We start from the raw sequence: 22,211 nt of genomic DNA on the forward strand, positions 1-22,211 counted from the left end.
TCTCTCTCTCTCTCTCTCTCTCTCTCTCTCTCTCTCTCTCTCTCTCTCTCTCTCTGTGTGTGTGTGTGTGTATGTATATATATATATATATGTGTGTGTGTGTGTGTGTGTGTGTGTGTGTGTGTGTGTGTGTGTGTGTGTGTGTGTTTGTCTCACGCTGTCCCTCCCTCCCACCCTCCTTTTTTGTTTTGACTTCCTCACCATCTCATATATGTTTATACACCCATGCGTGCTGTAATAATGACAGAAACTGATAGTGCTTGCAGTTTTATTTGATAATTAAACAGCAATCTGCGTCTATGTGTAGTGCCACCTGAAAAAACGTCGATTCCGTGTGTGATACTGATCTAGTACGTGGTACTGACCACGTACGTGATACTGCTCCAGTACGTGATAGTTGTCTAGTACTTGATAGGACCAGGCATAATAATGTGTTGTCTACATTTGCAGACCGGACATCCCGTGACGCGACTGTGACAGAAGCCATACTGACAGTACATCAGACACATTACAGAACTGCAGGGTTTCTTATCTGAAATATAATTAAATTAAAGTAATAATAATAATTATAATATATAATATAATATAATATAATATAACATAATAAATAAATAATAAATAAATAAATAAGGGCCATCCGACAGACAGACACAAAATAAATATAATATATAAGTTAAACTTTCTTTTAATAATAATGCAATGTGTCTACAACAGAGGTCATGCATCCCGTTCAAAAAATATTAAAGATACATTCCCCAGTTTGCTGTATTGTAAGATGTTTCCGACTGATAAAATATTTATACGATTAAACTTACATATTAAATATATTTTCTTGTTTAGAATATCAGTGTCTCTATTTTAAATGTGTTTCTGGTCGTCTCAATATTTGTAAGAAGTTCAAACTGGATTTTGTCTTCAAATATTTTCGTTCGTACAAATAAAACATACTTTAGGAAATAAAACAACATTTAAACTAGTACAAATATTAGAACGATAAGAAACACGTTTAATATACAGTCACTAATATTGTATGCAGAAAAATATATTTGATGTGTAATTACAATTGTTAAAAAGTCTGTTAGTTGATTGTATCTTAAAAATTGCAGGAAACTTAGGAATGTCCCTTTAAAGGTTAATTTTATAATACAATAATAAAGTACGAGATGTATGGTTTAAATCTATTTTATGTATACCTTGTATTCCAAATAACGAGTAGTAATTGTAAAACTCAGGAATGTCCCTTTAAAGGTTAATTTTATAATACAATAATAAAGTACGAGATGTATGGAAAATCTATTTATGTATACCTTGTATTCCAAATAACGAGTAGTAATTGTAGGAAACTCAGGAATGTCCCTTTAAAGGTTAATCTTATAATACAATAATAAAGTACGAGATGTATGGTTTAAATCTATTTTATGTATACCTTGTATTCCAAATAACGAGTAGTTGTAGGAAAACTCAGGAATGTCCCTTTAAAGGTTAATTTTATAATACAATAATAAAGTACGAGATGTATGGTTTAAATCTATTTTATGTATACCTTGTATTCCAAATAACGAGTAGTAATTGTAGGAAACTCAGGAATGTCCCTTTAAAGGTTAATTTTATAATACAATAATAAAGTACGAGATGTATGGTTTAAATCTATTTTATGTATACCTTGTATTCCAAATAACGAGTAGTAATTGTAGGAAACTCAGGAATGTCCCTTTAAAGGTTAATTTTATAATACAATAATAAAGTACGAGATGTATGGTTTAAATCTATTTTATGTATACCTTGTATTCCAAATAACGAGTAGTAATTGTAGGAAACTCAGGAATGTCCCTTTAAAGGTTAATCTTATAATACAATAATAAAGTACGAGATGTATGGTTTAAATCTATTTTATGTATACCTTGTATTCCAAATAACGAGTAGTAATTGTAGGAAACTCAGGAATGTCCCTTTAAAGGTTAATTTTATAATACAATAATAAAGTACGAGATGTATGGTTTAAATCTATTTTATGTATACCTTGTATTCCAAATAGCGAGTAGTAATTGTAGGAAACTCAGGAATGTCCCTTTAAGGTAATTTTATAATACAATAATAAAGTACGAGATGTATGGTTTAAAATCTATATTTGTATACCTTGTATTCCAAATAACGAGTAGTAATTGTAGGAAACTCAGGAATGTCCCTTTAAAGGTTAATTTTATAATACAATAATAAAGTACGAGATGTATGGTTTAAATCTATTTTATGTATACCTTGTATTCCAAATAACGAGTAGTAATTGTAGGAAACTCAGGAATGTCCCTTTAAAGGTTAATCTTATAATACAATAATAAAGTACGAGATGTATGGTTTAAATCTATTTTATGTATACCTTGTATTCCAAATAACGAGTACAAGTGTAATAAAAAATAGCTTTATCGGAAAATGTTCAGTATATAAACTCTACACAAATCAAACAAATAACGTCATTATTCAGCAGAACATAATAGGAACTATGTCACAAGTTTTGGGATTGTTTTTAAAACAAATTGTATTTTACCAAAAAAAGTAATTTTAATGCAGATTTTTCTATACTTTATTATCAGTGTTTATTATTATTATTATTATTATTATTAGGCTATTTTTTATATCTATAACTGAAAAAAGTCTTTATTGGAAATGAAAACATACGTAATGTTATTTCCAGATTGTTTTATTATAACTTAGTTTTCTGGATTCAAGTTGCTTAATTTTAAATTTAAATTTAAATGTCTTACATATACACTGTCTGCAGCCTCCTGTAGGACACCCATTTCCGTCCAGAATTTCCCCACACCGACAGCCAGCTGGAGGGATGGAACACACGGAACATGCAGCTGAAAGTAGTCAAATACAATACGTGTTGAGAACACATTCGTTACTTGATGTCTATGAACTGTATGTTTACGGCTAATTAACTATAAACTCTATACAAACCAAACAAATTGCGTCATTATTCAGCAGAACATAATAGGAACTATGTCACTTCTGCCCCGGATTGGGCCCCTCGCCTCCCAGAGACCGAACCTTGGGGCGGACATGCTCGAAACATTCGTGGTATATGATCATGACAAAGTATAACGCACGCACACATTATGTCTTGTTTGTTTTGTTTTTTTCTTTTCGTTTACACCCCTCCCCCCCCCCCCCATATATATATATAGATATATATATATATATATATATATATATATATATATATGTGTGTGTGTGGGTGTGTGTGTGTGTGTGTGTGTGTGTGTGTGTGTGTGTGTGTGTGTGATCAATAGTTAAAACTAATATCAAATACTGTAAGATACAATTAAGGATTTTCTGTTATTACCTTTACGTGCATGGGGTATGATCAAAACAAAAATAATCCGTAAACCTGTGTGAATCGGCGATGCCGTTGTTACATAATTTTGCGGATGGTGGGTTTTTTGTTGGGATTTTTTCATACCCAAATGGACGTAAAAGAAATAAAAGACAATACACGTACTTATAATTAAATGTGAATCGTACTTGCTAATAATAACACTCAAATTTCATACTTTATTTTGAATTACGTTTGATCCATAAACAACAACGCGTAATAAGACAACGTGTCCATGTAAAATGACGTCATCCGATATGACGTTCCCTGACTATGGATTTTTACGTTCATCGAGAAACGAACACACTCCCGTTGCTATGTCTAATTCAATGGGATGACGTTATATTGTAGTGAATGTAACGGAAATTTAATTTATCACGTGTTACGAGCACATTGCTTAATTGGCCATCAGCTAAACCTGAATATCGAATAGAGTCAAAATACAAAACGCGTTAAGGGAACATTGGTTAATAGATCATCAGTTAAAACAGTATCAAATGCAGTTAAATATAACACGTGTTAATAGGAAATTGGTTAACTGATTATCAGCTACGACTGATTATCAAATGGAGACAAATACAACACGTATTAAGAGAACATTGGTTAATTGACCATCAGCAAAAACCGATATCAAATGCGAATAGCTAAAACCTTAATAGCAATCATGACCGTATCTCCCAGGCATGTGTGTGTGCAGGGGTTGGATTTTAAGTCATATGATAATAATTAATGTGTTGATGAACTTTTTGTCTGAATTAAACGATATTAGACAATTTCTTCCCTATCCTATACAAGAATATATGTGTGACCCTGGGGAAAACCACCCAACATTAAAAGGTAATTTATAATTCTGTTCTGAAAACGTGACTGACCGATTACGTGCATTTGTGGCGTAACAAGGAAGCGAAGAGCTCGCGAACTATTAGACTGGTACTGGCATGTTCATCTCACCCCACTGATCATGCCCAAGGGCGTATCGTAGTCTAAACTCTGGGGGGAGTCTGGTATGAACAAAGCGGACACATTTTTCGACATTTCCGTGGACATCAATACGAAAGGTTACCGGCCTCGGCGGTGTAATGGTTAGGCCATCGGACATAAGGCTGGTAGGTGCTCGGTTTGCAGCCCGGTACCGGCTCCCAACCATGGTGAGTTTTAATGACTAAATGGGTAGGGGGCAAGACCACTACACACTTTTGTTTTTCACTAACCATAATGACTAACCCACTGTCCTGGACAGACAACCCAGATAGCTGAAGTGTGTACCCAGGGCAGTGTGCGTGAATCTTAATTGTGTATAAGCACAAAAATAAGTTAATATAAAACAAGTTAAATTTTGCTTTGTTTAACGACACAACTAGTGTAAATTGATTTATTAATGTCAAGCATATTGGTACTTCTAACATAATATTATAGTCTTAGAGAAGAAACCTTCCACACATTTCCACTAGTAACAAGGGATCGTTTACAGGAACCATTCTTCAGACAGGATAAACGGACGACGGCCTTTGATAAACCAGTCGAGGTACTCTGGCTGGAACAACAAATAGTCCAATGAGTCAACCGACACGGATCGATCCCAAACAGATCCCGCATCATGTTAGCGCTTTATGACTGGGATACATCCAACCTAATTGGACTAATACAGCATTGTAAAATAGAAAACTAGTTTTAGGTTCAGCGGGGGTGGGGTGGAGTGGCGGGTTGTACCACACACATACAGACACACACAGAGACAGACACACACACAGACAGACAGACAGACAGACCAACAGACAGACACACACACACACAGACAGACAGACACACACACACACAGAGACAGACACAGACAGACAGACACACACACACACACAGACAGACACATACAGACGGATAGAAACACACACACACAGATAGACACACACCCACAGACAGACAGACAGACACACACACACACAGACAGACACACACATACAGACAGACACACACACACAGACAGACATACACACACAGAGACAGACACACACAGACATAGACAGACACACACACAGACAGATATACACACACACAGACAGACAGACACACGCACACACAGAGACAGACACACACACACAGACAGAGACACACACAGACAGACACACACACATAGACAGACATACACACACAGAGACAGACACACACACAGAGAGACACACACACACAGAGACATACAGACAAACACACACAGAGACAGACAGACACACACACAGACACACATACACATGTACATACATACACGTACACACGTACATACACACACACACAGAGAGAGAGAGAGAGAGAGAGAGAGAGAGAGAGAGAGAGAGAGAGAGAGAGAGAGAGCGAGAGAGAGAGAGAGAGAGAGAGAGAGAGAGAGACAGAGACAGAGACAAGACACATGCATGCACACACATGCATGCACACACACACACATGCACACATATATACACACACCTACATACACACCTACACACACACCACCACCACCACCATCACCACCACCACAATAGCGCAATAGTCCGGAGGGACGTAGTAGTTGTTGTTCTTACTTCGCCCGGATCTTGTTACATACCCTATACATAACCTGTATTCAAAATTTGGGGCACCATGTTTCAACCATTTATCAATCGAAATAGTGCAACAAACTGACACACAAATCAAAAATGTATAACCCACCGTACTTACAAATCCCGATTGAAGTACTTGCATCATTATTAACAAAATAAATCGTCAACGACAAACTTAAAAAATACCCCCGCCATAATAAATGTTAAGCAGAGGGAAGCAACCCGCCGTGCAAGTATTGACTTAACGTGCCCCGTAAACTACAACCCCCAAAATACGTCCCTGATCTCTCCTGTATTACTGAGCAAACAGCCTAACTCGGAGATTGTGGAAAAAGAAGAACAATAAATTACTGGACACATTTCCGTAACTCTCGAGAGCAATATTTTAAATAGATGTCTAGTTGAACGAGTACCTAGGCATGTCACATAGAGGGCCTAGTCACGTTTTCACTTCCTCGGATTTACATTTGTAATGAGCTGAAAATTTAATTATTAAACACATTTAAAATCACAATCTTTAATCTATATTATCTCTGTGTCTGTCTGTGTGTGTGTTTGTGTGTGTGTGTGTGTGTGTGTGTGTGTGTGTCTCTCTCTCTCTCTCTCTCTCTCTCTCTCTCTCTCTCTCTCTCTCACCTCCCACGTATATACACCCATATATATATATATATATATATATATATATATATATATATATATATATATATATATATAAATATAAATAAAATAAAATATATATATATATATAGAGAGAGAGAGGAGAGAGAGAGAGAGAGAGATTGTTCTCTCTCTCTCTCTCTCTCTCTCTCTCTCTCTCTCTCTCTCTCTCTCTCTCTCTATCTTGCGAGCAACTCTACAGATAAAGATATCTTAATATCTTAGTCACAAACAGTGATAGTTAAAATGTGCTGAGGTGTAGGTAAATCTTTTTTTTTCTTTCTGTATTTCAGTTGGCGATCGGCAGTGTTACTCAGCATTACAAGAAATCGACAGCCATCCTAAAATGTCTGCTACGATAGGATATGCCACTGTGTGTCCTCGAATTCGGTGATAATAACAAATAGATTGATACATCTTATAAACCAGTCGAGAAATGTCTGCCTAACAGGATATAGTATGTAATCACAATATGTACGCACCCACAAGTATACGCGCGAGAGAGGAAGGGAGAAAGAAAGAAACAGGGAGAGTGTGAAAGAGAAAGACAGAGGCTGAAAAGGGAGACAGGAATGGGGGTGGGGCACGAGAAAAACAAAAGACAGACTGAATGAATTCATAAATAATGTTTAAATACAATGAACCACAAAATTAAATCAATAGATAAATAAATAAATAAATAAATAAATATACGAACGAACGAACGAACTAACGAACGAAAGAACGAACGAAAGAACGAACGAACGAACGAATGAATGAGTGAATGTATAAATAAATAAATAAATGAAAAATGTTTTTTAAAAATTAACAACATAGGCTATTGGGTGCCAAAAGTAGGTATATGGATTTGACTATCACAGAACGAAAGACCGATAAAGCAAATACATGACAGAGAGAGGGAACGCCATTAATATTATTTATAACAATACAAAAATATAATATACTGTTTCAACCGTAAGTTAAAATTAAAATTCAAAATTCTTACTTGGTAACAAAAGTGCTGTCGAGGACACCAGCAGGGCAGCAACTACCACGACCAACGACGTCAACAGTGATGTCATTCTGACTTCTGAATTCACAAGAGAATAAACAACAGATGTCTGTATCACCAGGATGCAAAACAGAAGAACAAATTCGGTATTTATATAAGAATGTCTTGTTGTTTTGCATTGTAAATGTTTTCGTGTTTAATTAATTAAAGATTTTACGTCAGGCATGTGACAGGTAGTCGCGTCATAGGATCCGGGTTAATAGGACGGGCCCAGAAATGCCAAGCGGGAGTGGGGTAGGGTGATGGGTTGTAAGATTGAGTTTACTCTTCTTGAAGCCCTTTGATAGATATTCTAAATATCATCTAGTCGATCCTAAACAGTTAGAGAGTGGAATGTTACTTAAAACAACGTACATTTAATATTAGTTAGTTTATGTCTAACACCTTGCCCCCTCCTTCGAAATCCATTCCAATGGGTGTGATATAAATGTATAAGTGTTGTCAAAGGCGAAATGTTCACTATGACAGTGACAATTTATAGCACGAGAAAGTACCAGGAAATGCGTGTTTTTAAACACATAATTGTCACTCTGGTCGGGAACTTGTTTTTAAAAGTGTCAGAAGATATTCCAAGTAAGGGTGAGACACTGACTCATGCTGGAACGAGGCGTAGCTCAGTCGTAAAACGTTCGCCTGATGCGCTGTCGGTCTTGTATCAATCCTCGTCGGTGGCCCATAGGGACATTTCTCGTTCCATCCAATTCACCACAACTGGTATATTAAAAGTTGTGGTATGTGCTATCCTGTCTATGAGATGGTGCATATAAACGATCCCTTGCTACTAATGTAACAATGTAGCAGATTTCCTACCTTAGACAGTATGTCAGAATTACCAAATGTTTGACATACAGTAGTCGATGATTAACAAATCAATGTGCTTTAGTTGTGTCGTTAAACAAAACAAAATTTAAACTGACTAATGCTAGTGTCAGACTACCAACTGTCACAACGGAATTGCCCAACTCGCCGATCTGACGTATCAGTATACAACTCCTACGACCGATTAGTTGTAATGATAACCTCAGACTACCAACTGCCACGACGGAGTTGGGCAACTCGTCGATCTCTCGACTTTTACGACTATCCAGTTGCTAATCTGAGCTGTCTTACAACTCAATTCTCGCCGTATACAACTCCTATGATCGATTAATGGTAATGCTAGTGACATACTACCAACTGTCACGACGAAGTTGGCTGACTCATCTATCTCACTTCTACAAATATCCAGTTGCTAGTCTGGGCACCCTTCTCGCCGTATACAACTCCTACGACAGATCAGTTGTTAATCTGAGCGCACCCGTCGTAAGTTTGGAGTGGTGGAAATTTAAAAAGCAACCGTCGAGTTGGCCAACTTCGTCGTGACAGTTGATACTCTTAGATTAATGCCGGGCTCAGACTACCAACTGCCACGACGGAGTTGGCCAATTCGACCGTTGCGTTGTATTTTGCTCAACTCGCCACTAACGACTGGTGCGCTCAGACTAACAACTAATCGTCGGCAATCCACCACGATCGTGATGTCATTTGTATGACGTTGCATGCACACGTGATCAATGTAGATGAAACAGATGAGAATGGATATTATGTATGGTCTAGCCGCGGTCGCCATTGTCAGACTTCGCAGAAAACGGAGACTGAGGAGGAATGGTCGACCGTGGGCTAGGCCACATATTGTTGATCGTGGGGAGCAAGGTGCTTTTGAAAACCTTCTCCCCATCCTTAGGCTTAAAGAGCCAACACAGTATACTAATTTTTTGAGAATGCCGTCAGACATTTTTGGCGTCCTTCTTGGATTAGTGACTCCCCTGATCACCAAGAAAGACACATCTTTCAGACCGGCAATTACCCCAGCTGAACGACTAGCAGTCACTATACGGTTTCTGGCTACCGGTAAGTAATTTGTTGCACCTGCTGTCACATACTGTTGTGTATCATGTATTATGCATTTTCTTAAAGTCGCATAATACCTGAAACTGTTTTAGTACTTTATTTACTTTACTATTTAATTTAAGTACATGTATCAATATGTGTACACATACTTATAAATCATAAAAAGGCACACTTCAAATCACATTGTATAATTATTATATCATGCGTTATTGTTCAATATGTATCTTACAATCGCAACAGGAAATCATACACGTGAGTTGTGTGAACCTTCCCGACCCCAAACACACACACATACATACACACACACACACACACACACACACACACACACACACACAGACGATAGGCGGTGATAAGTGGACTTTGTTCACAATTAATAGTTTGCGTACCAATTGCCTCATTTTGTTCAGTGTACTGTTGTTATTTGTATAAATTCAGGATTTTTTTTTTCAGGAGAAACGTACAAAAGCTTAAGTTGGATTTTCCGAATTGGGGCAACAACGATCGGCGAATTCGTTCCTGATGTCTGTGAAGCTATATACACTGCGCTCAAGAGCAAGTACATGAAGGCGAAACTTGTTCAGTCCATTCCTTGACGTGGTGAGGGGGTTGTACGTCTCAGTGACCCAGAGAGCTATGCCACTAGGAGCCTTGGCTCCTGTTAGGGACACCCAAACTTACTTGGTTAATGGGTAGAGTCTAGACAAATATGGATTAAGGATGAGGTAACCCTAACAGAAACCTCGAGTGGTGAAGTCAGGGGTATTGGGCCGCACGGCGCACTCTAATAGACTACAATACCATGCACCAACAGCTTTTATGACTACATTTCTGACCAGAAGACTATTATTCATAGACACTGCTGGTCTCAATGTGTAGTCAAAAAGCGAACGAAAGAAGAAAAACTTGTTTGTGCTAAATTAATAACACAAATAACATAAACAGGCGGTAGCATTTATTAAAGGCCATTTACATTGTATACTAGTTAGATCTGATGAGTAACATTATTGTCATAGATATTGTAGCTGAAACAAAACAACATACATATTCGTTTCAAGTGTTTACATCAACAAATGAAAAATAGTTCATACCCCCCCCCCCCCCCCCCCCATCCTTGTGAACATCACAACCATAGAACAATAGATTAAAATGCATCATGGGACTGCAGTAAGTAAAACATCTGTGAACATGAAACAATCTCTTTTAGCAGTTTTACATCTCAAGCATAGAGGTGAATGTCTGATTTCCATCAGATGGGGGACTGTTGATGGTGCCGTTTTCATAATTATACCAATTCTGTCTAAATCCATTGACCTGAGTAGTCGATGTAGAAGGCGTGGTATACATTCCGTATGACTGTGTTTGTGATGGTTGAACTTGTGATACTTGTGCTTGTACATGATTATCCCATTTTCCCATATTTGCTCTGAATATAATCTGCTCTATTTCATTTTGCACCATCAGTAGTACCCTGCTGTCTGTAATCTTTCTTAATTTGCACCCCAGGTTTTTCAAATAAACTGTAATATCATCGTCTGGTTCCTTTTGCTTACTTGCCTCTATAGAGTTCTTCATTGCGACGAGTAGCTCTATCTCGGCCACTTCACTGTCTATCCTACTTCGTTTTCGTTTGGATGTCTTCGGTGTACTACCACCTTCATTCACCTGCTTGCCACAGCTGTCAGACTTGACGGGTTTGTTCTTCCCCTTATTTTTTGCAGACTGTGTCGTTTTATCTGTCTCCTTGTCTCTATCCTCTCTACAGTTGTCGCTGTTGTTGGTCGAGTTGGCTTCATTAGTTTCCATGGTATTGTCCAATGCTCCAACCTCTTGCCCATTCTCACCATCGTCGTAATCATCATCGTCGTCGATATCCGAGTTGCATGTGACTTCAGAGTTTTTTTTATGTCACTGTCAACATCAGACTGAAATTAAAATAGAAAAAAACAAATGCAAATAAACGTTTGTGTTCGTGGACATCCAATAACAAAAACGTATTATTCCTTTATTTACAGTGCCCAGGAAACCAAATGGAATGGAGGGAAAAGGCCAATCTATTTCAGAGCCGGTGGCAACTACCCAGCTGTTTGGGAGCTCTGGATGGAAAACATGTTACCCTCAGACCTCCAATTGGCTCAGGTTCAACGTTTTACAATTACAAGTCTACTTTCTCTATTGTGTTGATGGCTCTCGTTGATGCAGATTACAAATGTATGTGGGTTGATGTTGGTTGCAATGGACGAATAAGCGATGGTTGCAGCCTCCAGCAAGCGCTGGATCGGCGTTCATCCATGTTCCCTGATCCTGCACCATGTCCTGGAGACGAACGACCACTGAGCTACTATATCGTAGCCGACGATGCTTTCCCGCTGCAAGAAAATCTGATGAAACCGTACTCGCACAAGGATATGATTCATGAACATCGCATTTTTAACTACAGGCTCTCCAGAGCACGACGGGTTGTGGAGAATGCTTTTGGCATTATGGCAAACCGCTTTCGAGTCTACTTCACAAAAAATGCACTTCAACCTTCGAAGGTAACGAAGATTGTCCTGGCAACGTGCACACTACACAACATGCTACGAGAGGAGATTGGAATAACAACGAGAGTAGCTGATGTTGAGGACTTTAACACACACAGAGTCAGTGATGGTTCCTGGCGAAATGATCCTGTCTTGGCACAGGCCAAACTTCCTTCGGGGACCAACAACACAACCCGTGCTAAGGCTCAACGGGAATACCTGGTCCAGTACGTCAACTCTCCAGCAGGCTCCGTGTCCTGGCAGGAATCTATGATCTGATACTAGTTACAGTTATTATTGACATGTTTTCCAATTCAGTCTGACGTTTTGTTTTTAAAGTGTATTGAATATTAATGGTAGTATGTTTATAGCACATAATTATGTACCAGATGCATTTCTTTTCTGTGTGCTTATCTCACATTAAGAATGCTAATAAATACACAGTTTACAAAGTATAATAGTGTTCATTATGATATATACCTCATTGTCACATGATGTTGAAACACTTTTCCTCTTCCACACATAAGGGCGAAGAAAGCTCAAGTTCTCTAGAATCCATTCCTGACGGTGCGTCTTCTTTGTGGCTGCACTCCCACTCTTTTGCTTGTCGCTTTTCAGATAACGAGAATACTGCGTACGTAAACTGTTTATCTTCTTAGTTATATCTTCAGCGGGAATAACAAGTAAAAACTAATCAATAATACCACGATGAAAGAATGTTAAAAAGCCCAGAAACGTTAGGCTGTAAGAATACAAATCCTTTTCGCTGAGTAGTATTCCTGATAAAGTTAAATGCCGTATTTAACAAATATCCATGGATCTTCATTATTTGGGATATGTGACGTTTACACCAGGATGTTGAGGTGGGAGGTGGAAGGGGGGGGGGGGGGGGGGGGGGGTGTCTTGACCATAATGTTGGTTTATCCACCTACTGATATCGGTTGAGTGGCATTCATTGTTACAGTTTTGAGGTAATGCATTTCCAAGGAATTGAATAAGCGGCTATTAAGACAAGACCAACATTAAACTCCCAGGTAATCTATATTGGAAAAGCATTCCAACGGAAAATCATTTCTATTAGCATAACAATACTTTTTAAATAGATAAGTTTGAAAACAATTTTCCGATTCATGGCAGGGTGGTACCTAGTCTGCAATAAATGGTGTGGCACTGACAGTAAAAAAAAACACCCTGAGACAGAGCAATGTACAGGTAGTGTCTTCCTCCCAGTAGACAAAATGGCATTTAAACAAGAATGGTACTGTTTTAGTAATTTTTCGAGGGAACAACTGCCCTCTGCTACCTCTAGTTACAACCCGTGTGTGTGTGGGGGGGGGGGGGGGGGGGGGGGGGGTTACAAAATAGTGTGACGTACTTATGGATTCCTGCATAGTAAATCATACTTGCTAATAGTAACTTTGTATTACTTCGTATAACATTTACTGTGTCTTCCATACAGAGATGACAACGTACATACCACATAAATCCTATGCCATTTCAGGGCCGTAGCTCGGAGTGTGTGTGTGTGTGGGTGTGGGTGTGGGTGTGGGTGTGGGTGGGTGTGTGTAGTTAATAGTGTGTGTGTGTGGTGGGGAAGTAGTTAATAGTCTAAAACTCCTTAAACGGTTATTAAGAAAAAAATAATTTAAGTTTCTATAAAAAAAATTGAGCGGGGGGTTGGGGGAAGAGTTTCTACGGCCCTAAAATGGCATAATATTTACGTGGTCCTGCATTTGAAATGAAATTTTACAAAGAGTTGGATCATACACAACAAAACAGATTGAACAGTACGTACGGGTCGTTCCAAAATGTTGCGCAATCTCCCAAATTGCTGTATGATTTTGGTTTCTTTTAGAATAGTTCTTTGAAAATGTGTTGTATAACACAGGGTAGGAACGCCACATTTCCACCATTTCCTCTTCTTTTAAGTTGTCCGCCATGTTTACTTTTTGTGGATGTTGTCACATGGCCAACGTGCTGCGCTGTGGTTGGTTGGTTGATTGCCGACGTGCCAGTTGAGTTGGGAATACGCTCAGACTGCCAACTGGCCGTCGGGTTGATTTGTAGTTAGCGCTCAGACTACCAACTAAAGTTGGGCCCGATTCATTTTTGGAATCGGATAAACCTGCGTCGTAGGAGTTGTATACGACTAGAATCGAGTTGTAAGAGCGCTCAGACTTGCAACTGAAAAGTCGTAGAAGTCTTTAGCTCTGTGAGTTGGCCAACTCCGTCGTGGCAGTTGGTAGTCTGAGCCCGGCATAACATAACATTGCAAACTGTTTTAATAAAACGATTTTGTTTAGATTATTTTAGAAATGAAACGAAAGGAATGTTTGGTACACAACAATTGTTGAAGTGATAGATTTTGTTGTTATTTTTTAAACTGTATATTGTCCACTATTAGTGTTGTTTTTGAAATTGATTAGATCATCCATTTCCGTGGTCATACTTTTTTTTTTCTTACACACCCGTTGGTGAGAACAGGATGCGTTATTTTTGATAACACATAGTTGTTTACACTACACACGTACGTATTTTAACAATTTCAAGATATACGACTGGCTGCTCCTATGTGATGACCAGGTCACCAATGCCATACGTCCAATAAAAAAAACCCAGCACAGTGGAAACTGATTACACTTTGACGTACAGTTAACCTGGCAATCATGTGCCTGCGACGCGTAAGTCAGCTACAAGTGCAAAGGCTGTAAATAACTTTTAGTCGAAAAAGATGTTAAAATTTGTTTAAAACCTGGTTTTTGAGGATATGTAAGAACTAGAATAATACATTCGTGTCCGTTAGATACCATTTTATTTACGGTTATATGGCGTCAAACATATGGTTAAGGACCACACATATATCGAGAGAGGAAACCCACTGTCGCCACTTCATTCACTACTCTTTGCGATTAGCAGCAAGGGATATTTTATATGCACCATCCCACAGACATGATTGTACATACCACTGCCTTTGTTACAGCAGTTGTGGAGCACTGGCTGGAGCAAGAAATAACCCAATGGGCCCACCGACGGGGATCGATCCCAAATTAACTGCGCATCAAGCGAGCGCTTTACCACTGGGCTACGTATCGCCCCAATCTATTTAAAGGGTATTTTCCCGTTTAAACGTCACACACTCTTATTTCTCTTTACTACAAATTTAAGATTTCCATACCCGGTGTCTAACTTATGGTTATGTCGACATTTGGCTGATTCCACACACACTCACGCACGCACGAACGCGCGCACGCACACAACACACACACACACAAAACACACACACAAACACAGACAGACAGACACACACACACACACACACACACACACACACACACACACACGTGTTAGCAACCAACCACAAACAAAGACTCACACAAAAGTCAAGGATAAACGTTTCCTAGACGGAGAGAGAGAGAGAACGAGAGTTTTAATGAGAGATAGAATGAGAGAGAGAGAGAGAGAGAGAGAGAGAGAGAGAGAGAGAGAGAGAGAGAGAGAGAGAGAGAGAGAGAGGGAGGTGGGGGTGGGAAGAGGGAGATGGAGAGACAGAGACAGAGACAGAGACAGAAGGCATAAGGGAGAGGGACTCTTTTGTAGCCACATAAATCTACGAACTGGTAACAGATATGACTTTTTCTGATTACGTAATTTTTACGTTCATCATATATATATATATATATATATATATATATATATATATATATATATATATATCTGCTTCATAATTTGACAGATGTCATACATTGTTATGCCATACAGTGTAACATTGTCAGCGTCATTATAGTACACATTTATAAAATTATTGGTTACTTTTAAAAATTGTATTATTGCATTATTTTTCTGCAAATGATAGCAAATACAACTAATATTAGCATACACTCTTATATATAATCACTAACGTTGTTGTTCAGTTGAAGTTGTTTTGTCAAACAAGTTTTTTTTATCAGTTGCAACCCTCACTTTTGCTACACATAAACATATTGAAATATTAACGAACTTGCATATCAGAATATAATTACCTACAGTAATTACAACAAAATGCACGAAGTCGTACTTAATATTACTCAAGTTTAAAGTCACACGCATACAATTTGTATGGCGTTCCCATGATGTTCACGTCTCAGACTCTATCAGAGACTCGAGTCTAGACTCTAAATGTTTTATAAGCACCAGGCCTGGACCTGAATGTTACTCTCCTGACGTGAACTATCCATAACATACTCAGATGTAGCGAACAAATGGTATCTTGAGTATTTTCATCTTACTAATGAAGCGCATTTTGTACAGACAACAGCTCATAAGAGATATACGTTTTGGTTTCATTGTTTCTTAACATGCAAACCGCATGTGTTCATTAAGTTTTTACTTCAATTTTTGGCAATGCTGCAAGTCTCTTAAAGGGACATTCCTGAGTTTGCTGCAATTTTTAAGATGTTATCGACTAACAGAGACTTTTTAACTACTGTAATTACGTATTAAATATATTTTTTGTTCTGCATAAAATATTTGTGAATGTATATTAAACGTGTTCCTGATCGTTCTAATATGTGTACAGTGTTATATTTAATTTTATTTCCTAAAATAAATTTTACGAAATTATTTGAAGACAAAATCCAGTTTCGTCTTCTTACAAATATTAAGACGATCAGAGACACAACGAATATACATATACTGATATTCTAAAGAAGAAAATCTATTTAATATGTAAGATTAATCGTAGAAATATTTTACTAGTAGGAAACATCTTACAATGCAGCAAACTCAGGAATGACCCTTTAATACATTTTAAAAATATTTACTAAATAATGAATAAAGGTTTCCATAATACATGACACTATAACGTTTCATGAGTTGTAGCTTAGTTCGTTTGTGGAAGGTCAGGAGTGTAACAACACATATGTAATGTTGGTCCATGTACTAAACCATATACCTTCCGGCTGGGTCAAAGTTCGAGGGGCACCGAAATTTTGATAGAGAAATTAACACCATTAGTCATTTGATTGATTATAAATGTGAGTGTGTTGGTTGTAAAAAAAAAAAAAGGTTTCTTCTGGGCAAAACATTTATGCAATTTATTCCATCTAGTACCACTGTGTTAAGTAGCCTTGTGCTTGAAAAATGTTTGGGGTACCTCCAAAAATGTCCTCAGATTTTGTGCGGAACTAGAGTAGTCATAAACGCTACCCGTTATGTCTGAAATGAGCAGCGTGACCCCCATTTGCTTCTGATTCACTTTAAGGGTGAGGGTGGTAGTATTTATATTGGTGGTGTTTATGTCGATTGATGTGCTGCAGGTAGGAGGTGTAGCCGCGTATGTTATTATTATCGTTTATGGGATTTGATTTGGTAGTATGCACCCTATAATGTGCCTGGCAGAAGACATTGATTCTATTTTCGTTACATTTCTTCGATGTGAAAGTATAAGTGTAACTGCTCTGTTTGATTTTAATACGAGGCTTGATTTTGTCATTTTTATGAATGCAAATTGTTAAAAACAATTACCTAATTTGTATTTTATTGTTAGGCCAAACTAAATAAAGTCCAAGTCTCTTGTCTTGCCCTCGCGTGTCAACATTTGTTTTATTATTTTTATTTCCCGTGGTATGATGTCGATTTTAATAGGAGTAACCTATTGGTTATACAGAATCCCCCGTACTACTGTTTAGGACAATACTTAGGGTACCAAGGCAAAGGATGGGGCACCATGGTCATTGACGATGGACCAAGGCAGATAAAGAAGACACAAAAAACAAACAAATATACCCTTCTTTCCTGGGCTATCCATGCTTTACAAAAACAGGAGAACAACAACCACATCGCCGCATCAATTCTTACCAGAGACCGACTTGTTTACTACTTTACACAGAGCTTCAGAATAAACGTTTTCCATGTGTTCTATGTACATACTTCTGTCTCATTAAAAGCATATCATATCGCATTTTAACCCCCAAAACAATTAAATGGGCATATACATTTTAACTTGAAATATGTCAGGAGTGTAATAATATACAACTATTTAACATGTTCAGTGATTATTTGTGTTGCTGTTTGTGAAGATATCTAGCCAATATGTTGGTCATTTCTTCATAATGATCTGGTAACTAAAACGATATGGCTAATCTTACACAGACATCTTGAAGCAACATGGTCCATTTTGTGTAATGTTCACATGGTTAACTGTTTTTAGCCATGTATTGTTTACTTGGTTATCTGAACTTTAAAAGCATAAACATAGTTTTTGTTTTGAAACAAAGAACTTGGTTTTAGTTGAAAAGAAATATAAAAATTATCGTCTCTCTTCTCTCTCTCTCTCTCTCTCTCTCTCTCTCTCTCTCTCTCTCTGTGTGTGTGTGTATATATATATATGTGTGTGTGTGTGTGTGTGTGTGTGTGTGTGTGTGTGCGTGCGTGTGTGTGTGTCTCACGCCCTCCCTCCCTCCCACCCTCCTTTTTGTTTGACTTCCCCACCATCTCATATGTGTTTATACACCCATGCGTGCTGCAATAATGACAGAAACTGATAGTGCTTGCAGTTTTAGTTGATAATTAAACAGCAATCTGCGTCTATGTGTAGTGCCACGTGAAACACGTCGATTCCGTGTGTGATACTGATCTAGTACGTGGTACTGACCACGTACCTGATACTGCTCCAGTACGTGATAGTTGTCTAGTACGTGATAGGACCAGGCATAATGTGTTGTCTACATTTGCAGACCGGACATCCCGTGACACGACTGTGACAGAAGCCATACTGACAGTACATCATACACATTATAAGACTGCAGGATTTCTTATCTGAAATATAATTAAATTAAAGTAATAATAATAATAATAATAATATGATATGATATGATATGATATGATATGATATGATATGATATGATATGATATGACATGATATGATATGACATGATATAATATGACATGATATAATATAATATAATATAATATAATATAATATAATATAATATAATAAATAAATAATAAATAAATAAGGGCCATCCGACAGACAGACACAAAATAATAAATAAATAATAAATATAATAAGGTCTCTCAATATTTGTAAGAATTTCAAACTGGATTTTGTCTTCATTTTCGTTCGTACGAATAAAACATATTTTAGGAAATAAAACAACATTTAAACTAGTACAACTATAACCATCCGACAGACAGACACAAAATAAATATAATATATAAGTTAAACTTTGTTTTAATAATAATGCAATGTGTCTACAACAGAGGTCATGCATCCCGTTCAAAAAATATTAAAGATACATTCCCGAATTTGCTGCATTGTAAGATGTTTCCAACTAATAACATATTTATACGATTAAACTTACATATTAAATATATTTTTTTGTTTAGAATATCAGTGTCTCTATTTTCAATGTGTTTCTGGTCGTCTCAATATTTGTAAGAATTTCAAACTGGATTTTGTCTTCAAATATTTTCGTTCGTACGAATAAAACATATTTTAGGAAATAAAACAACATTTAAACTAGTACAAATATTAGAACGATAAAAAACACGTTTAATATACATTCACTAATATTTTATGCACAAAAATATATTTGATGTGTAATTACAATTGTTAAAAAGTCTGTTAGTTGATTGTATCTCAAAAATTGTAGGAAACTCAGGAATGTCCCTTTAAAGGTCAGGAATGTCCCTTTAAAGGTTAATTTTATAATACAATAATAAAGTACGAGATGTATGGTTTAAATCTATTTTATGTATACCTTGTATTCCAAATAACGAGTAGTAATTGTAGGAAACTCAGGAATGTCCCTTTAAAGGTTAATTTTATAATACCATAATAAAGTACGAGATGTATGGTTTAAATCTATTTTATGTATACCTTGTATTCCAAATAACGAGTAGTAATTGCAGGAAACTCAGGAATGTCCCTTTAAAGGTTAATTTTATAATACAATAATAAAGTACGAGATGTATGGTTTAAATATATTTTATGTATACATTGTATTCCAAATAACGAGTAGTAATTGTAGGAAACTCAGGAATGTCCCTTTAAAGGTTAATTTTATAATACAATAATAAAGTACGAGATGTATGGTTTAAATCTATTTTATGTATACCTTGTATTCCAAATAACGAGTAGTAATTGTAGGAAACTCAGGAATGTCCCTTTAAAGGTTAATTTTATAATACAATAATAAAGTACGAGATGTATCCAAATAACGTAGTAATGTTTAAATCTATTTTATGTATACCTTGTATTCCAAATAACGAGTAGTAATTGTAGGAAACTCAGGAATGTCCCTTTAAAGGTTAATTTTATAATACAATAATAAAGTACGAGATGTATGGTTTAAATCTATTTTATGTATACCTTGTATTCCAAATAACGAGTAGTAATTGCAGGAAACTCAGGAATGTCCTTTTAAAGGTTAATCTTATAATACAATAATAAAGTACGAGATGTATGGTTTAAATCTATTTTATGTATACCTTGTATTCCAAATAACGAGTACAAGTGTAATACAAAATAGCTTTATCTGAAAATGTTAAGTATATAAACTCTACACAAATCAAACAAATTACGTCATTATTCAGTAGAACCTAATAGGAACTATGTCACAAGTTTTGGGATTTCTTTTTCTTGTTGTTTAGTTTTTTTCTTTTACCAAAAAAAGTAATTTTAATGCATATTTTTCTATATTTTGTTATTATTGTGTTATGATTATTATTATTATTATTATTATGCCATTTTTTATATCTATAACTGAAAAAAGTCTTTATTGGAAATGAAAACATACGTAATGTTATTTCCAGATTGTGTTTTATTACAACTTTTCTTGATTCAATTTGTTTTATTTTAAATTTAAATTTAAATGTCTTACATGTACACCGTCTGCAACCTCCTGTAGGACATCCATTTCCGTCCAGAATTTCACCACACCGACAGCCAGCTGGAGGGATGGAACACACGGAACATGCAGCTGAAAGTAGTCAAATACAATACGTGTTGAGAGCACATTCGTTAATTGATGCCTATGAACTGTATGTTTACGGCTAATTAACTATAAACTCTATACAAACCAAACAAATTGCGTCACTATTCAGCAGAACATAATAGGAACGATGTCACTTCTGCCCCGGATTGGGTCCCTCGCCTCCCAGAGACCGAACCCTGGGGCGGACATGCTCGAAACAGTCGTGGTATATGAGCATGTTAAAGATTACGCACGCACACTGACATGGTGATCTGCCCCGGCTTGTGTCCCTCGCCTCCCAGAGACTGAACCCTGGGGCGGACATGCTCGAAACAGTCGTGGTATATGAGCATGTTAAAGTATTACGCACGCACACTGACATTGTGATCTGCCCCGGATTGGGTCCCTGACCTCCCAGAGACAGAACCCTGGGGCGGACATGTTCGAAATAGTCGTGGTATATGAGCATGTTAAAGTATTACACACGCACACTGACATTGTGATCTGCCCCGGATTGGGTCCCTGACCTCCCAGAGACTGAACCCTGGGGCGGACATGCTCGAAACAGTCGTGGTATATGAGCATGTTAAAGTATTACGCACGCACACTGACATTGTGATCTGCCCCGGATTGGGTCCCTGACCTCCCAGAGACAGAACCCTGGGGCGGACATGTTCGAAACAGTCGTGGTATATGAGCATGTTAAAGTATTACGCACGCACACTGACATTGTGATCTGCCCCGGATTGGGTCCCTGACCTCCCAGAGACTGAACCCTGGGGCGGACATGCTCGAAACAGTCGTAGTATATGAGCATGTTAAAGTATTACGCACGCACACTGATATTGTGATCTGCCCCGGATTGGGTCCCTGGCCTCCCAGAGACCGAACCCTGGGGCGGACATGCTCGAACCCATCGTGGTATATGAACATGTTAAAGTATTACGCACGCACACTGGCATTGTGATCTGCCCCGGATTGGGTCCCTGGCCTCCCAGAGACCGACATGCTCGAAACCATCGTGGTATATGAGCATGTTAAAGTATAATGCACGCACGTACGCACTATGTCACAAGTCTTCTTTTTTATTTTATTTTTTTATTTTACCCCCCGCCCCCCAAAAAATAAATAAAATAAAATAATAATAATAATGATATATATAACAATATCAGAATATCTAATACGGCTGTACATATT

General features: G+C 37.3%; 3 protein-coding genes and 1 long non-coding RNA gene across 5 annotated transcripts; 1 reads left to right on the forward strand and 3 right to left on the reverse strand.

The window, feature by feature from the left end:
• Positions 1 to 254: 254 nt before the first annotated feature.
• Positions 255 to 7,740, reverse strand: LOC121373756 (antistasin-like). Of its 2 annotated transcripts, XM_041500510.1 has the most exons (4): positions 7,583 to 7,738; positions 3,523 to 3,525; positions 2,760 to 2,858; positions 255 to 532 (listed from the first exon to the last, which is right to left on the reverse strand). In XM_041500510.1, the coding sequence occupies exons 1-4, from the start codon at positions 7,656 to 7,658 to the stop codon at positions 402 to 404; spliced, it is 309 nt and encodes a 102-aa protein (XP_041356444.1). In that variant the 5' UTR covers positions 7,659 to 7,738; the 3' UTR covers positions 255 to 401. The 2 variants fall into 2 exon arrangements, with proteins under 2 accessions (XP_041356444.1, XP_041356445.1); XM_041500511.1 differs by lacking the exon at positions 3,523 to 3,525 and having other exon boundaries at positions 7,583 to 7,740.
• A 2,738-nt stretch (positions 7,741 to 10,478) lies between these two features.
• Positions 10,479 to 14,828, reverse strand: LOC121373755. The gene is made up of 2 exons (XM_041500509.1): positions 12,541 to 14,828; positions 10,479 to 11,463 (listed from the first exon to the last, which is right to left on the reverse strand). The coding sequence occupies exon 2, from the start codon at positions 11,342 to 11,344 to the stop codon at positions 10,751 to 10,753; it is 594 nt and encodes a 197-aa protein (XP_041356443.1). The 5' UTR covers positions 11,345 to 11,463; positions 12,541 to 14,828; the 3' UTR covers positions 10,479 to 10,750.
• On the forward strand, positions 11,457 to 12,569 carry LOC121373754 (protein ALP1-like). Its single transcript, XM_041500508.1, has one exon. The coding sequence runs from the start codon at positions 11,569 to 11,571 to the stop codon at positions 12,337 to 12,339; it is 771 nt and encodes a 256-aa protein (XP_041356442.1). The 5' UTR covers positions 11,457 to 11,568; the 3' UTR covers positions 12,340 to 12,569.
• A 3,753-nt stretch (positions 14,829 to 18,581) lies between the features above and the next one.
• Positions 18,582 to 22,122, reverse strand: LOC121373760. Its single transcript, XR_005958125.1, has 2 exons — positions 20,922 to 22,122; positions 18,582 to 18,855 (listed from the first exon to the last, which is right to left on the reverse strand). It is a non-coding gene; the product is annotated as an uncharacterized LOC121373760 (long non-coding RNA).
• Between the last annotated feature and the right edge of the window lie 89 nt (positions 22,123 to 22,211).

The sequence above is a fragment of the Gigantopelta aegis genome, chromosome 5 (genome assembly GCF_016097555.1).
Source record: "Gigantopelta aegis isolate Gae_Host chromosome 5, Gae_host_genome, whole genome shotgun sequence".
NCBI classification, from domain to species: domain Eukaryota; kingdom Metazoa; phylum Mollusca; class Gastropoda; order Neomphalida; family Peltospiridae; genus Gigantopelta; species Gigantopelta aegis.

Bases quoted from the DNA above. Each gene is read 5' to 3' on its own strand.
- LOC121373756 (XM_041500510.1), bottom strand. From the start codon at position 7,658: ATGACATCACTGTTGACGTCGTTGGTCGTGGTAGTTGCTGCCCTGCTG. The intron at 533-2,759 runs GTAAGACATTTA...ATTATATTTCAG, and splicing joins AGGCTGCAGACAGTGTATAT to ATAAGAAACCCTGCAGTTCT.
- LOC121373755 (XM_041500509.1), bottom strand. From the start codon at position 11,344: ATGGAAACTAATGAAGCCAACTCGACCAACAACAGCGACAACTGTAGA.
- LOC121373754 (XM_041500508.1), top strand. From the start codon at position 11,569: ATGGAATGGAGGGAAAAGGCCAATCTATTTCAGAGCCGGTGGCAACTA.